The following is a 15,587-nucleotide window of genomic DNA, read 5'->3' as shown; positions in this document are numbered from 1 at the left end:
ACGTCATCTGCAAACATCATAGTCCATGGGGACTCCTGTTATCTCGTCTGTCAACCTGTCCATCACCATTGCAAATAAGCAAATAATCATACACTAATTTACCTGTTTAAACTCAAGCTTTAACAGGCATAAAATATTGCAAGACTCATTTAATCCTGGATTATTAAATGCATTTAATGTGAACTGCCAGAATAAGTCTAGTTCTTCTAAAAGTAGTGATATGGGGCCACCTCTTGTATCCGGTTGTATTTGGTCAATGGCTTGAAAAGTAAATGTATGGCCTCCAGTTACCTGGGAATGCCTCGCCAATGCATTGTCAATTTTATTCTTTTCTATGGCATACACATGCTCAGATTCTGTCACGCAGTCTACGTTCAGTTTACCTACGTAGAATGCTGTGCAGAATCTACACTTAGCCAAGTACACCACCAACCTGGAATTACAAGTTAACTTAAATTTAAGTTGAAATTTCTTTTCGATAATAAATGTCCTTCCTGTTTCAATCAGGCTACAGAATCTACATGTGCCACATACTAACATGCCAGCTCTATTATTCGCACCATTGATCTGTTTACTGTTTAACAGATCCTTGAGGTTACATCCTCTTCTAAACACTATTTAATGTCATGGTAATCTATTGAAGTAGCACTATAATTAAAAGTAAACTTCTTTATGAATGCCAGATGTTGTAATGGCAAGTCCTGGCTTTCTGCCTGAATCAATCTTCCAAGTATGGGTATATTTGTGTATTCCGCTGCCTGCAAAATGCAATGGCTGGAGCCCTGGATGCAGTAGATAAGCCAAAGGGACGTGCAGAGAAAGTACAGTTTTGTACCTACCATAAATGTAGATGTCCGATAGGTATGAATCTGCAGTCATAACATATGGGTTGTCCTGCCTCAGGCAGCCCTTCGGTCGGCCGGATTCCAAAGTCTGGGTCTGGCCTCGGCTGATGTTGCACTTCACCCGACGTCATAGCTCCTGAGGTATAAAGGCATCAGCCGACGCCATTTTCCTCAGTGTTTCTTGCCCCAGATGCCAGGTGCCCTCTAGGAAGGCTAAATTTGGATAAAAGTAGAAATTACAAACAGTAGAAAACAAAAAGTATATATACATATATACATACAAACAAATACACCATAATAGATTCCCCAAGCTAGCTAAGAGAGGGGTAAGTACCCTAGGAGTACCACAGAGGGGAAGGAGGGAGGGTAATCCTGACTGCAGATGCATACCTATCGGACATCTACATTTATGGTAGGTACAAAACTGTACTATGTCCTTCAAGGATGCATCTGCAGTCATAACATATGGGTAGAATACCATAGCCAAACTGGGGGAGGAGGCACCAAGATAATGATGGTGTAGTTAAGATCCCTTGTAAAACTGCAGTTGCAAAACCTGCTCGGGATCTGGAGTATAAAGGAAGATTGTAATGCTTGGCAAATGTATGCACGGAGCTCCAAGTAGCAGCTTCTAAAATGTCTTTGGTAGCCACTCCTCGTAGGAAAGCTGTAGTGGTGGCTGTAGCGCTTGTGGAGTGAGGCCTGATATTTTCAGGAGTCGTCTTCCCATGAAAAGAGTAACAGAATCGAATACAATTTCCTATCCATTTTGAAATTGTCTGTTTGGAAATTGCTTTTCCTTGCACTCCTGTTGCATATGCTACCAGAAGCTGGTCAGTTTTTCTGTTGGTCTTAGTTCTGTCCAGATAGTAGCGCAGTTGTCTGTGTACATCCAAGGTGTGCAGTAGTTTTTCCTCCCTGTTCTGTGGGTTAGGGAAGAACGTAGGTAAATGAATAGCTTGGTTCAAGGATACTCTGGATACCACCTTTGGCATGAAAGTAGGATTGGTTCTCAGAGACACTCTGTCCTGGTGAAAGATAAGGAAAGGCTGCACTGCCATTAAGGCCTGTAACTCGGATACCCTTCTTGCTGAAGTGATTGCTAGAAGGAAGGCAGTTTTCCAAGATAAGAACTATAAGTCTGTTGATGCTGCTGGTTCAAAAGGGGGAAGAGTCAATTTTTCCAGTACAAAATTGAGATCCCATGCAGGCAGAGGTGGTTTCCTTGGAGGTTTTACATTTTTGATCCCTCTTAGAAATTGTCTGAGGAGAGGTTGAGAGAAAATAGGAGGATCCATGTTGTACTCTGCTGAGATTGCTGAAGCATGAATCTTAATGGAAGAATAGGACAGGCCATTGTGAAACAGTTCTGCTAAGTATTCTAGGATGTGTGCTAGGTTTGCCAGTGTGACATCCGTTCCCTTTGATGCGCTCCAAATGAGGAATCTCTTCCATTTGGCTGAGTATGTTTTCCTTGTGGAGGGTCTGCGAGCCTCCAGGATAATGTCCTTGACCCTCTGAGATAAAACAGGTTGGTTTTGCTTTATGTAATTTTCCAGGCAGTTAGCTGCAGTGTTTTCAAGTTTGGATGCAGGGTCTTGTAGTTGTTCTGTGTTAGAAGTAAAGGCCATAGAGGTAGAGGCCATGAGTTCGTCCGAGACATGCTTGTCAGTAGCGGGTACCGATGCTGCCTTGGCCAGTCTGGAGCAATCAGAATTACCTTTGGCTGTTCCTCCCTGATCTTCAGTAGAACTTTGTACATCAATGGGAGAGGTGGAAATGCATAAACTGTCAGGTCCTTCCAGCTGAAAGAAAGGGAGTCCACCCTCCAGGCTTGTGGGTGGTATTCTCTTGAGCAGAATTTCTTCAGTTGGTGGTTGAGTGGGGAGGCGAACAGGTCTATCTCTGGCATTCCCCATGTCTTTGTTATGGTTTTGAAGATGTCTGGATGCAGCATCCATTCGTGAGCATCCGTGGTGGTTCTGCTTAATCTGTCTGCTAGTGAATATTCTTTTCCTGGTACGAATCTGGCCTGCAATTGAATGTTGAGATTCAGGCCTAGGTTCCACAGATCCATAGCCATCCGGCATAGAGGGTAGGAATGCGTGCCTCCCTGTTTGTTGATGTACCACATGACTGTGGTATTGTCCGTCCTTATCAGCAGGTGTCCTTGCTGGAGGAATGTTTTGAATGCCTCGATTGCATGCTTCACTGCCATCATCTCCTTTAGATTTATGTGTAGATTCAGCTGGTCTTGGGACCATAGGCCTTGGATGCACTTGTCTTCCATGTGTGCCCCCCAGCCTAGGTCTGAGGCGTCCGTGGTGATGGTCTGCCTTGGTTGTGGTTTGTGGAAAGGCAACCCTCTGTTGGTCTGGCAGGCCTAAGCCCACCACAGGAATTCTTGTTTCAGGCATGGAATGATAGGTATCATGGTTTCTAGACTGTGTCTGTGTTGAGACCATACATTCCTTAGGTACCATTGTAACTTTCTCATATGCAGTCTGGCATGTGGGATCAAGAGTATGCAAGATGCCATGTAACCCAGGGCCTGCAGGACTTTCCTTGCAGTAAGCTGAGTTGGTCTTGTCAATGCCATGAAGTAAACTGGAAGTTGCTTTTGTTTTTCTTCTGTGAGAAAAGACATCTGAGTTATTGTGTCCAGTTCTGCACCCAAAAATGTTATCCTTTGGGATGGCACTAGTCTTGACTTCTGTATATTGACTGTGTATCCCAAGGCTTGCAGCAGTTGTATGACATAGGTCAAATCCTGTATTATTTTTGTCTTGTTGTCCGCTTGTATTAGGCAGTCGTCCAGGTATGGGTAGATTTGAATTCCCCGAAGTCTGTAATGTGCAATTACTGATGCCAGGCATTTCGTGAATACTCTGGGCGCAGTAGATAAGCCAAAGGGCAATGCTGAGAATTGATAATGCTCTGATCCTGCAAGAAATCTGAGGTGTCTTCTGCAATCTGGTCGTATGGGGACATGCAGGTATGCTTCCTTGAGATCTAGAGTCACCAGCCAAGACTCCTTGCCCAACATGGGAAGAAGTTGCTGTAGGGTCAGCATCTTGAATTTTGGTACAATGAGGTATGTGTTCAGTGCGGACAAGTCGAGAATAGGCCTCCATTGAGTTTCTTTTCTTGGTACAAGGAATAGTCTGGAGTAAAATCCTTGGTCTTGTTCCATAGATGGTACCTTTTCTATTGCTCTCATCCTTAGTAAGTTGGTGATTTGTTTTAGAGCCTCTGACGTCTGGCTTGATGGAAGGTTTGGCATTCCTTGTTTTTTTGGTAAAGTGTGGAAATGAAACCTGTAGCCTTTGTCTATTGTTTGCAAAGTCCATTTGTCTCCTGTAATGCAATGCCAGTTTTTTGAAAATAAAGCTAACTTTCCGCCCAAGGGTGCTTCCAGTTGTGCCCTGGTAGGCGGAATCAGAGCCAAGTCACTGTGCCTGTCCTGTGGAAGTGGTTGCAGTCGTAGCTGTGGCGGCACTCCTCTGGTTGTCAGGTTGCCACTGACGGCCCCTGTAGGCACCCCTTGATTGACCTCTGCCTCTTGGGCATCTATTTCTGCCTCTCTGAGCTCTGGAGGTGTCTGGAAAGGACCAATTCTTTGAAGGCCAATTTCTGCTGAACCTCGGAGGTTGGACCTGCAGGAAATCCTTGACTGTTTGTACAGATTTTGCTTTTTCTTCCACTTTCTTGAGAACCTCCTGTGCAGGGGAGCCAAATAAACTTTGTTTCTCCATAGGGGCATCAAGGAGTTTTGATTTAACATGGTCTGGTAAGGATTGCTCTTTTAGCCAGGCATGCCTTCGAATCACTGCACCAGTCATAGCTGATCTAAATGAAGCTTCCAGTGCATCATAGCCACATTTTAAGAAATGATTACTGACCTGCTGTGAGTTGTGTACCAAATCCTGAAGTGACTTACGGTCAGGAGAGGAAAGCTTTTTACTCAGCTGATCTAGCAAAAATTCCTGGTACTGTATCATGTGAAATTGACAGTTTAAAGCCCTAGCAGAAAGAGTAGCAGATAGATGTATAAACCTTTTTACCCCATCTCTCTAATGCTCTTGATTCTCTTTCAGAGGGTAGGGGGTTTTTGGCAGAGGCAGCTGCAACACATTTAGGGCCCTGAGAAATGGTTTCTGGGTCTGCAGCGTGGGCCTTATACAAGTGGAAGTCAGAATCCGGAACCCTGTAATATCTGTCAGGTTTGGCAGGGGCCGGGGGAAGAGAATCAGGGGCAGAACTGGCATCATTGTATGCATCAACAACTGATAGTACAGGTGGTATGGCTAAAGGCCTATGCTGTGGTAAGTGTAAAAAAGTCCTTAGCCTTTTCCTTGAATCAGAAAAATCCTGACCCTGCCACTGGAAGTGTTCCCTCATTGAGTGTAAAGTTTCCCCAAATGAAAATTCTTCTGGGGGGGGGAGGCAGAAGGAATGGAGTCTTCTGCATCTGAATCCTCATAAGGTGAGTATGGTCCTTCCTGATGGTCTGATAACTCTGATCCATCCGAGGAATAGTCAGAGGAGAGAGGTTCAGGGGGTTCAGTCCTCGGCCTTTTTTCAGGAGGAGGTTGTGAGGCCCTGTCTGGGTGAGGTTGGGATCCCCTGATGAGAGATAAGGTCCTCAGCAAGGCTAAGAATCTGAGAACTGGAGGAAGGCCTGAGAGAGGGAGCTTTAGTAGGCAAGGCCTTGGAAAGTTTAGCTGCCTTAGCCCTGGAGAAAGCCTTAATGGACATAGAAGCAGGGGGTCTAGCTGCCCCACGTGCAGGAGTAGAGATGTCCAACGGAATGGTGTCGGACAATTCCTGTGTGCCTGCTTCTTCGGTATGAATTTATGTAGCCGACTCAGCCAGGGCCTGTGAGGCCACGGTTGTCGGAGGCATGCTTTCGGCCGAAGAACCGAATACTCTGTTTCAGCCGAAACCGAGACACTTGCGGTAGGCCTAACCGTGGTTTCAGCCGAAACCGCGGGCTGCGAGTGTCGGTCCTTTTCCTTGTGTTTTTTGGCTAAATGTGTAGTCGGAGTCTCCGACGGCATTTTATATGCAAAAGCGGGACCAAAAAACTCTTCAGCAAACTCCGACCGACGTCTAAGTGTCCGTCGGTTGAAGGAAGCACAGGCTAAACAAGCTGATACGTCGTGGTCTGGGCCTAAGCAAGGAAGGCAGTAAGAGTGGAAATCCTTATGAGGTATTTGCTTCCCACAAGTTAAACAATTATTTACTTTGTCTGACATCGGCTGAGGCAAGAAAGAGTCCCCAACGGGGTACATAGCTTTTTTTAGAAGTCTTCGGTAGCTGAAATCTCTGGATCTGACCGACCGGCACTTGCGAACAGCTTCTGCTTCGGGCACCGCGCGGCAAGAAAGACGGAGGAAAATGGCGTCGGCTGATGCCTTTATACCCCAGGAGCTATGACGTCGGGTGAAGTGCGACATCAGCCGAGGCCAGACCCAGACTTTGGAATCCGGCCGACCGAAGGGCTGCCTGAGGCAGGACAACCCATATGTTAGGACTGCAGATGCATCCTTGAAGGACATCCGATGGTGCATGGAGCCTGCCCTGAAGCGTAGGTATTTCCTGCAAGATTCCCTTATTGGAATGTGCAGGTAAGTTTCCTTTAAGTCTAAGGTTGCCAACCAGGCATCTTTGCCTAACATAGGAAGAAGCTGTTGAAGTGTTAACATTTTGAATTTTGGAATTACCAGAAAGGTGTTTAAAATAGACAGGACCAGGATAGGATGCCAGGAGCTGTCTTTTCTGGGTACCAGGAAACATCTTGAATAAAAACCTTGTCCTTTTTGTTCTGCTGGGACAGGATGAATAGCCCTGATACTTAGGAGAGAGAGAAAGTACAGTTTTGTACCTACCATAAATGTAGATGTCCGATAGGTATGCATCTGTAGTCATAACATATGGGTTGTCCTGCCTCAGGCAGCCCTTCGGTCGGCCGGATTCCAAAGTCTGGGTCTGGCCTCGGCTGATGTCGCACTTTCCCAGATGTCAGAGCGTCTGGGGTATAAAAGCATCAGCTGACGCCATTTTCCTCCGTTTTTCTTGCCCCAGATGCCAGGTGCCCTCTAGGAAGGCTAAATTTGGATAAATGCCAAAGAAAAGTTCCAAACATTTGCAAAATTATATAAATATATACATGTATATACAAACAAATACACCATAATAGATTCCCCCAGCTAGCTAAAAGAGGGGTAAGTACCCTAGGAATACCACAGAGGGGTAAGGAGGGAGGGTAAACCTGACTGCAGATGCATACCTATCGGACATCTACATTTATGGTAGGTACAAAACTGTACTATGTCCTTCAAGGATGCATCTGCAGTCATAACATATGGGTAGAATACCATAGCCAATCTGGGGGAGGAGGTACTAAGAAAAGGATGGTGTAGTTAATATCCCCTGCAGGACTGCAGTAGCAAAACCTGCTCTGGATCTGGAGTATAAAGGTAGAATGAAATGTTTGGCAAATGTATGCACGGAGCTCCAAGTAGCAGCTTCTAAAATGTCCTTGGTAGCCACCCCTCGTAGGAAGGCTGTAGTGGTGGCCGTGGCCCTTGTGGAATGAGGCCTGATGTTTTCAGGAACTGTCTTTCCATGAAAGGAGTAACAAAATTGAATGCAATTTCCTATCCATTTTGAAATTGTCTGTTTGGAAATTGCGTTTCCTTGCACCCCAGTAGTATATGCTACAAATAGTAGGTCAGTCTTTCTGCTAGTTTTAGTTCGGTCCAAGTAGTAGCATAGTTGTCTGTGTATATCCAGGGTGTGCAGAAGTTTTTCCCCTCTATTCTGTGGATTTGGGAAAAACGTCGGCAAGTGAATAGCTTGGTTCAAGGATACCCTAGATACCACCTTTGGCATAAAAGTAAGATTGGTTCTTAGTGAAACTCTGTCCTGATGGAAGATAAGAAATGGCTGTATTGCCATTAATGCTTGTAACTCAGATACTCTTCTTGCTGAAGTTATTGCCAGAAGGAATGCAGTTTTCCAAGACAGAAACTGTAGATCCGCTGATGCTGCTGGTTCAAAAGGAGGAAGTTTACACCAGTTTACAACCACAAAGTTGAGATCCCAAGCGGGTAGAGGGGGTTTTCTTGGAGGTTTAATATTGTTGATCTCCCTCAGAAATTGCCTGAGGAGAGGGTGTGAGAAGATAGGTGGATCCACATTGTATTCTGCTGAAATTGCTGAGGCATGAATCTTAATGGAAGAATAGGACAGGCCATTGTGGGACAATTCTGCTAAGTATTCCAGAATATGTGTCATGCTTGCCACGGTCACATCTGAGCCTTTTGATGTGTTCCAAATGAGAAATCTTTTCCATTTAGCTGAGTATGTCTTCCTTGTGGAAGGCCGGCGTGCTTCCAAGATGATGTCCTCCACTCTCTGTGATAAAACATTTTGTTTGGGATTTAAGGAATTTTCCAGGCAGTTAGCTGCAATGTTTTCAGGTTGGGATGCATGATCTTGAAATTGTTCTGCATCAGAAGAGGAGGCCATAGGGGGAGAGGCCATGGTTTTGCCTGTGACATGCTTCTCAATAATGGATACCAGTGTTGCCTTGGCCAGTCCGAAGCTATCAGAATCACTCTTGGCTGCTCCTCCCTGATCTTCAGTAGAACCTTGTACATTAAATGGGAGAGGTGGGAAGGCATATACTTTTAGAGCTTTCCAGCTGAAAGAGAGAGAGTCCACCCTCCAAGCTTGTGGGTGGTATGTCCTTGTGCAGAATGTCTTCAGTTGATGGTTGAGGGGGGATGCGAACAGATCTCCGGCATTCCCCATGTCTTTGCTATGAGTTGGAAGATGTCTGGGTGCAGCATCCATTCGTGTGCATCCATGGTAGTTCTGCTTAAGCTGTCTGCCAGTGTATTCTCTTTTCCTGGCATGAACTGGGACTGTAGTTGGATATTGAGGTTCAGGCATAGTTCCCATAGATTCATAGCCAGCCGGCAGAGAGGGTAGGAGTGTGTGCCTCCCTGCTTGTTTATGTACCACATGACTATGGTGTTGTCTGTCCTTATTAACAGGTGGCCTTGATGAAGGAAGGGTTTGAAAGCCTCGATTGCATGCATCACTGCCAGCATTTCCTTTTGGTTTATGTGCATGCGTAGCTGACCTTGAGACCATAGGCCTTGGATACATTTGCCCTCCATGTGTGCTCCCCATCCTCGGTCTGAAGCGTCCGTGGTGATGGTTTGTTTTGTTTTTGGTTTGTTGAAAGGCAACCCTCAGTTGGACTGGCAGGCCTGAGCCCACCACAGAAATTCCTTTTGAAGGCAAGGAATGATTGGTATCAAAGTTTCTAAACTGTGACTGTGTTGAGACCATACACTCAATAGGTACCATTGTAATTTTCTCATATGCAGCCTGGCCTGTGATATCAGAATTATGCAGGATGCCATGTAACCCAGGGCCTGCAGAATTTTCCTTGCAGTAAGCTGAGTTTGTCTTGTCAGAATCATGAAGTAATCTGGAAGTTGTTTTTGTTTTTCTTCTGTGAGAAAAGCCATTTGGGTGGTTGTGTCCAGATCTGCACCCAAAAAGGTTATTCTTTGGGATGGCGCAAGTCTTGACTTTTGGATGTTGACTGTGTATCCCAAGGCCTGCAGCAGGTGTATGGCATAGGCCAAGTCCTTTATCAAATTTCCCTTGTTGTCCTCTTGTATAAGGCAGTCGTCCAGATATGGGTAGATCTGAATCCCCTGAAGTCTGCAGTGTGCAATTACTGATGCCAGGCATTTCGTGAATACTCTGGGCGCAGGAGATAAGCCAAAGGGCAATGCTGAGAATTGATAATGCTCTGATCCTGCAAGAAATCTGAGGTGTCTTCTGCAACTTGGTCGAATAGGGACGTGCAGGTATGCCTCCTTGAGATCTAGAGTCACCAGCCAAGACTCCTTGCCCAACATGGAAAGAAGTTGCTGTAGGGTCAGCATCTTGAATTTTGGCACAATGAGGTAAGTATTCAGTGCGGACAGATCGAGAATAGGACTCCATTGTTTTTCTTTTCTTAGTACAAGGAATAGTCTGGAGTAAAATCCTTGGCCTTGTTCTGATAGTGGTACCTTTTCTATAGCTTTCATGTGAAGCAAGTTGTTGATCTGCCTTAAAGCCTCTGCCCTCTGATTTGGTGGCAGGTTTGGCATTCCGTTTCTTTTTGGCAAAGTGTGGAAGTGGAACCTGTATCCTTTGTCTATTATTTGCAGGGTCCATGTATCCCTTGTAATATAATGCTAGTTTTTTGAGAATAAAGCCAGCTTTCCGCCCAAGGGAGCTTCCAGCTGATCCCTGGTAGGCAGAATCAGAGTAAAGTCATTGAGCCTGTCCTGGTGTAGTAGTTGTTGTTGCTGCTGTTGCACTACTCCTCTGGTTGGCAGGCTGCCACTGACTGCCTCTGTAGGAGCCCTTTGATTGGCCTCTGCCTCTAGGGCGTCTGTTCCTGCCTCTCTGGGCTCTGTCCGAGTCTGGAAAGGACCAATTCTTAGTAGGTCAGTTTCTGCTGAATCTCGGTGGTTGTACTTGCAGGAAATCCTTAACTGTTTGCACAGATTTTGCCTTTTCTTCAAACTTTTTTAAGACCTCCTGAGCAGAGGAGCCAAATAAATTTTGTTTCTCCATTGGAGCATCCAGGAGTTTAGCTTTAACTTAGTCTGGCAAAGATTGTTCCTTCAGCCAGGCATGCCTACGAATGACTGCCCTAGTCATAGCTGACCTAAATGAAGCCTCCAATGCATCATAGCCACATTTTAAGAAATGATTACTAACCTGCTGTGAGTTGTGTACCAAATCCTGAAGGGATTTACGGTCAAGGGGTTCAGGAGAAGAAAGCTTCTTATTCAGTTCATCTAACAAATACTCTTGGTACTGTATCATATGAAATTGACAATTCAAAGCCCTGACAGAAAGAGTTGCAGAAGTATATACCTTCTTTCCCCATCTCTCTAAAGCTCTAGACTCTCTTTCAGCGGGTAGAGGATTTTTGGCAGTGGCGGCTGCAACCCCTTTAGGGCCCTGAGAAATAGTTTCTGGGTCTGCAGAATGGGCTTTATACAGATGGAAATGAGAATCCGGGACCCTGTAGTATCTATCAGGTTTGGCAGGGGCCGGAGGGAGAGTATCAGTGGCTGTACGGACATCATTGTACACATCATCAATTACATTCAAAACAGGAGGTATAGCTAAGGGCCTATGTTGAGGCAAATGTAAAAAGGTCCTTAATCTTTTTCTAGAATCAGAGAATTCCTGACCTTGCCATTGAAAATGCTCTCTCATGGAGTGTAAAGTCTCACCAAAGGAAAACTCTTCAGGAGGGGAGGCCGAAGGAATAGATTCTTCAGCATCAGAATCCTCATAGGGCAAATAAGCCTCCTCCTGGTGGTTTGACAAGTCAGATCCATCCGTGGACTCATCTGAAGAGTCAGAGTCAGTGGGGTCAGTCCTGGGCCTTTTGTCTGGTGGAGGGTGAGAGGCCCTGTCTGGGTGAGGTTGTGAACCTCTAATTAAAGAAATAAGGTCCTCTGCAAGGCTGAGGATCTGAGAACTAGAGGAAGGCCTTTGGGAGGTAGTCTTGGGAGGCAGAGCTTTAGAAAGTTTAGCAGCTTTAGCCCTAGAAAAAGCCTTAATGGACATGGAAGCTGGGGGCCTAGCTGCCCCACGTGCAGGAGTAGAAATGTCCAAAGGTATGGTGTCGGACATTTCCTGGACACTGGCTTTGGTAGGTAGCTCGGTAGCCGACTCAGCCGGGGCCTCTCGGGCCGCGGTGGTCGGTTGAATGGATTCGGAAGAAGGAATCTCCGAGGACTCGGTTGCGGCCGAAACAGACACTCACGGTAGGCCTTACCGTGGTTTCAGCCGAAACTGCGGGCCGCGAGTGTCGGTCCTTGTCCTTCCGTTTTTTCACCAAATGCGAAGTGGGAGTCTCCGACGGCATTTTATATGCAAAATTGGCCCCAAAAAATTCCTCTGCAGACTCCGACCGACGTCTAAGAGTTCGTCGGTTGAAGGAAGCACAGGCTGAACAGGCCGGTATGTCGTGGTCTGGGCCTAAGCAAGGAAGGCAGTAGGAATGGAAATCCTTATAAGGTATTTGTTTCCCGCAAGTTAAACAATTATTTACTTTGTCTGACATCGGCTGAGGCAAGAAAGAGTCCCCAACGGGGTACTTAGCTTTTTCGAAGTCTTCGGTAGCTGAATTCACTGGATCTGACCGACCGGCACTTGTGAACAGCTTCTGCTTCGGGCACCGCGCGGCAAGAAAGACTGAGGAAAATGGCGTCAGCTGATGCTTTTATACCCGAGACGCTCTGACGTCGGGGAAAGTGCGACATCAGCAGAGGCCAGACCCAGACTTTGGAATCCGGCCGACCGAAGGGCTGCCTGAGGCAGGACAACCCATATGTTATGACTGCAGATGCATCCTTGAAGGACATCCTGCTGTTGGGCCTCCGCCCACTCATTTGGGGGTAGGTCTGGCCAACCACTAGGGGTTGGTAGGGAGTGGAAGTGGAATCTGTATCCTTGCGAAACTATATTCAAAACCCATTTGTCCTGGGTAATGATATCCCAGTTCTTTGCATGCAAAGCAAGCTTTCCTCCTACGGGAGCAGGTAGTTGAGCAGGCCTTGGGAGGGTTAAGGTAAAGTCATTGTGCCATTTTTCCATGGGGGGTGGTGGCTTACTGCTTCCCGCATTGGAAGTGGGAGCCACCCCACTGCTTAGGCCTGTGCGCAGTCGGAGACTGTAGCCCTAGGTGGTCTGCTGTTCCTGGGTTTGGACTGAGAGGGCCTGGAAGCGACTGGAAAGGACCAATTCTCTGAAGGCCAATGCCTACTAAATCTGGAAGGCTGTACTTGTAGGAAATCTTTAACAGTTTGCATAGACTTAGCTTTTTCCTCCATCCTTTTGAGGACTTCTGCTTTGTTGCCAAACAGGCAGTCTTGGTTTAAGGGAGCATCCAGTAATTTAGCTTTAACATGATCTGGCAAGTTTTGCTCCTTAAGCCAAGCATGCCTTCTAAGTACAGACCCAGTGACAGCAGCACTGCAAGATGCTTCTAGAGTCAAAACCACATTGCAAAGTATGTTTACCAACTTGTTCTGCAGAATGCATTAAATCCTGTAATTCTTTATGTTCAACACAGTCAGGAATCAACATCATTTTCTGCTTAAGTAGTCCCATAATATGCTGCTGTTACTTTAACATAAAACTGGCAATTTAAAGCCCTAATGGACAAAGTAGCAGAAGTGTATACCTTCTTTCCCCATCTGGCTAAGGCTCTAGAATCTTTATCAGAAGGGGTAGTATTTTTGGCAGCAGTAGCCTTAATGCCTTTTGGTCCTTGGGAAATGGTCTCTGGATCTGCAGTAGGATTCTTGAAGCGGAACTTGAGAGTCAGGTACTCTGTAATACCTGTCAAGTTTTCTGGGAGCTGGAGGTAAAGTGTCTGCGGAAAGGCTTGATTCCAAGAAAACATCATCTACAATGTCCAGAACAGGAGGGATAGCTAAAGGCCTGTGCTGAAGCAGGAGTAAGAATTCCCTAAGCCTCTTTTTTGGAGTCTGAGTAATCCTGGCTTTCCCAGCAGAAATGCTCCCTAAGTGTGTGCAAGGTTTCACCAAAAGAAAAGTCTTCTGGAGGGGAAGCAGAGGGAATGGAATCCTCTGCAACAGAATCCTCAGAGGTAGACAAGGACAAATCCTGGTAATCAGAAGGAACAGAAATATCAGCTCCGCATCAGAAGGAAAATCAGTTCTAGGCCTCAGAGGAGGAAGGCTGGCTTCCTCTAATTAAGGTAATAAGGTCTTCAGCCATTATAAGCATTTGTTTTTTAGGCATATGGGCCTGAGCATGCAGTTTGGACGTCTGTTTTCTAGGCCTGGTGCGAGTTTTAGGCCTGGAAGAAGATGGCATCTGTTTAACATGCAAGTCTGTAGTCCTGAATACACCCTCAGAAGCCAGTGCGTGCACAGTGGCTCCAGACCCATCCAAGGTAGAGACATCTGCAGGTTCTACAGTCGAAGCATCTCGCGGCATACCGGACTCCGAATGGGTCTCAGTAGAAGCCTGCAAATCTGAAGTAGCAGGTATCAGGGTCTGCGAAAGCGCCCAAGTACCGGTGGACTGGCTCCTAGCTTAACGGAAGCGTTGTCTGCAGTTTTGGACCTATGCTGTCTGTCTCTACCTTTATCCTTACGTTTTTTTGGAAGATCGGTAGTCGGATGGCTTGACGAAGCCATTTTGGAGTACTGATACAGAGTACCAAAATAATTTGCTGCAAAGATAGCCCGATGACTACTAGTTCGGGGGTTGAACAAGGCACAAAACCGACAGCGAGGGACGTTGTGGTCTGGGCCTAAGCAGGGAATGCAGTACGAATGAAAATCTTTGAGGTATTTGCTTTCCACAGGTAAGACCATTATTAACTTTTACTGACATTGGTTGGATTAAGAAAAAGGGTTCCCAACGGGGTACTTATCTTTTTTTGAAGACTTTGTTTCTGAAAATCGAAAACGAATATTTCAGGAGTCTGCCGACCGGCACTTGTGAAATGCTTCTGCTTCGGGCACCGCACAGCAAGAAAGGCTGATGTAATGGCGTCGGCTGCATGTTTTATAGCCCTATCTGACATCATGGAAGAAGAAACAGCATCCGACACAGGAATCCAAGACCCTAGTATTCAGGCTGGATGAGGGCTACCTGCAGGCAGATAACCCAAATGTGATGACTGCAACAGTGAAACACGAAGAACATCAGCATTTGCATACTGAAGCTCCTTGCAGTAGGTAACATACCTATAATCCTGCAGGCATTGCCAAGTGCAGTGACTCTAGCTACTCACCCCACCCCTCCCTCACTGGTCCCTCCAGTACCCATGCCACTAATCTAATACCAGTTGCTTGGTGTGGCAAAGTGTCATCCCTTGGAGCCACAGGCTGGGTTTCTACACAACTGTTTCTCACTTTTAAGCCAAAATGATTAAACTCATGTAGCACATCAAGAAAATTGTGCTTTACCGAAGGTTTCCTGTGTACCCTGAAAACTTATGCTCTTCCCATTTAATGGCACAAGCCTGGTTTTATCACCCCCCCCCACTCCTATTATAACTCATTTAAGACAACTCGGTTTTTAATGATGAAACTGAAAACAGCAGCATTCATTTTCGCTCTCTAGCGACAGGACACCACCTTTAAGGCCCCTTATCAACAGTGCAACTAAATGAAAATTACTGTCCCAATGGGGGATAAATTCTGTTATCAGAATTCAATAAAACTTGCTCTTCTGTAGCCCAATGGTCTCAAGATCCAATTGTTATCCTACACTTAAATACGTTTGTTTCATCCATTTCCCCCATTTTCCTATCCAAAGTAACAAACTATGACAAAACTTCAAATTCTGCTACAGAGAGTTTAAAGCTAAAAAATGCACAACCAAACAGATGTCCTCATTGTGATGTGTACAGTTCAGAATGAAAGCCTCTACCTACCTCTTCCCTCAATGCGTACTGTTCAATGAGTTTTTTCAGCTTCTCACCCAATTCAATATTTTCCTGACGAAGTTTAGCATTGTGAATATTATGCTGTTCCATTTGGGACTGGATTTCATTCAGAGTCATCTGAAAATGTGCAGTCGCTTCTTTTCGTTTTTCCTCATATTCTCTTGCTTGCTGCTGGTTTTCTTCCTGTTTAATATGACAAAACGTGAAAG

The 15,587-nt window shown here is 45.8% G+C and overlaps 1 protein-coding gene across 1 annotated transcript in view; it reads right to left on the bottom strand.

The window, feature by feature from the left end:
* Positions 1-15,587, bottom strand: part of LOC122803170 (gamma-taxilin-like) — a gene marked incomplete at its 5' end in the record, with an annotated part of 754,895 nt that overhangs the window by 565,790 nt on the left and 173,518 nt on the right. The window contains one exon of the mRNA XM_044072786.1: positions 15,367-15,561. Within this exon, the coding sequence (XP_043928721.1) occupies positions 15,367-15,561 (195 nt within the window). The remainder of the gene's footprint in view (positions 1-15,366; positions 15,562-15,587) is intronic.

Source organism: Protopterus annectens, chromosome 5.part1 (genome assembly GCF_019279795.1).
Source record: "Protopterus annectens isolate FY-2018-M chromosome 5.part1, PAN1.0, whole genome shotgun sequence".
Taxonomy (NCBI): Eukaryota; Metazoa; Chordata; order Ceratodontiformes; family Protopteridae; genus Protopterus; species Protopterus annectens.
Note: the sequence above shows the minus strand (reverse complement) of the source record. Positions and strands in the feature narration are given on the sequence as shown.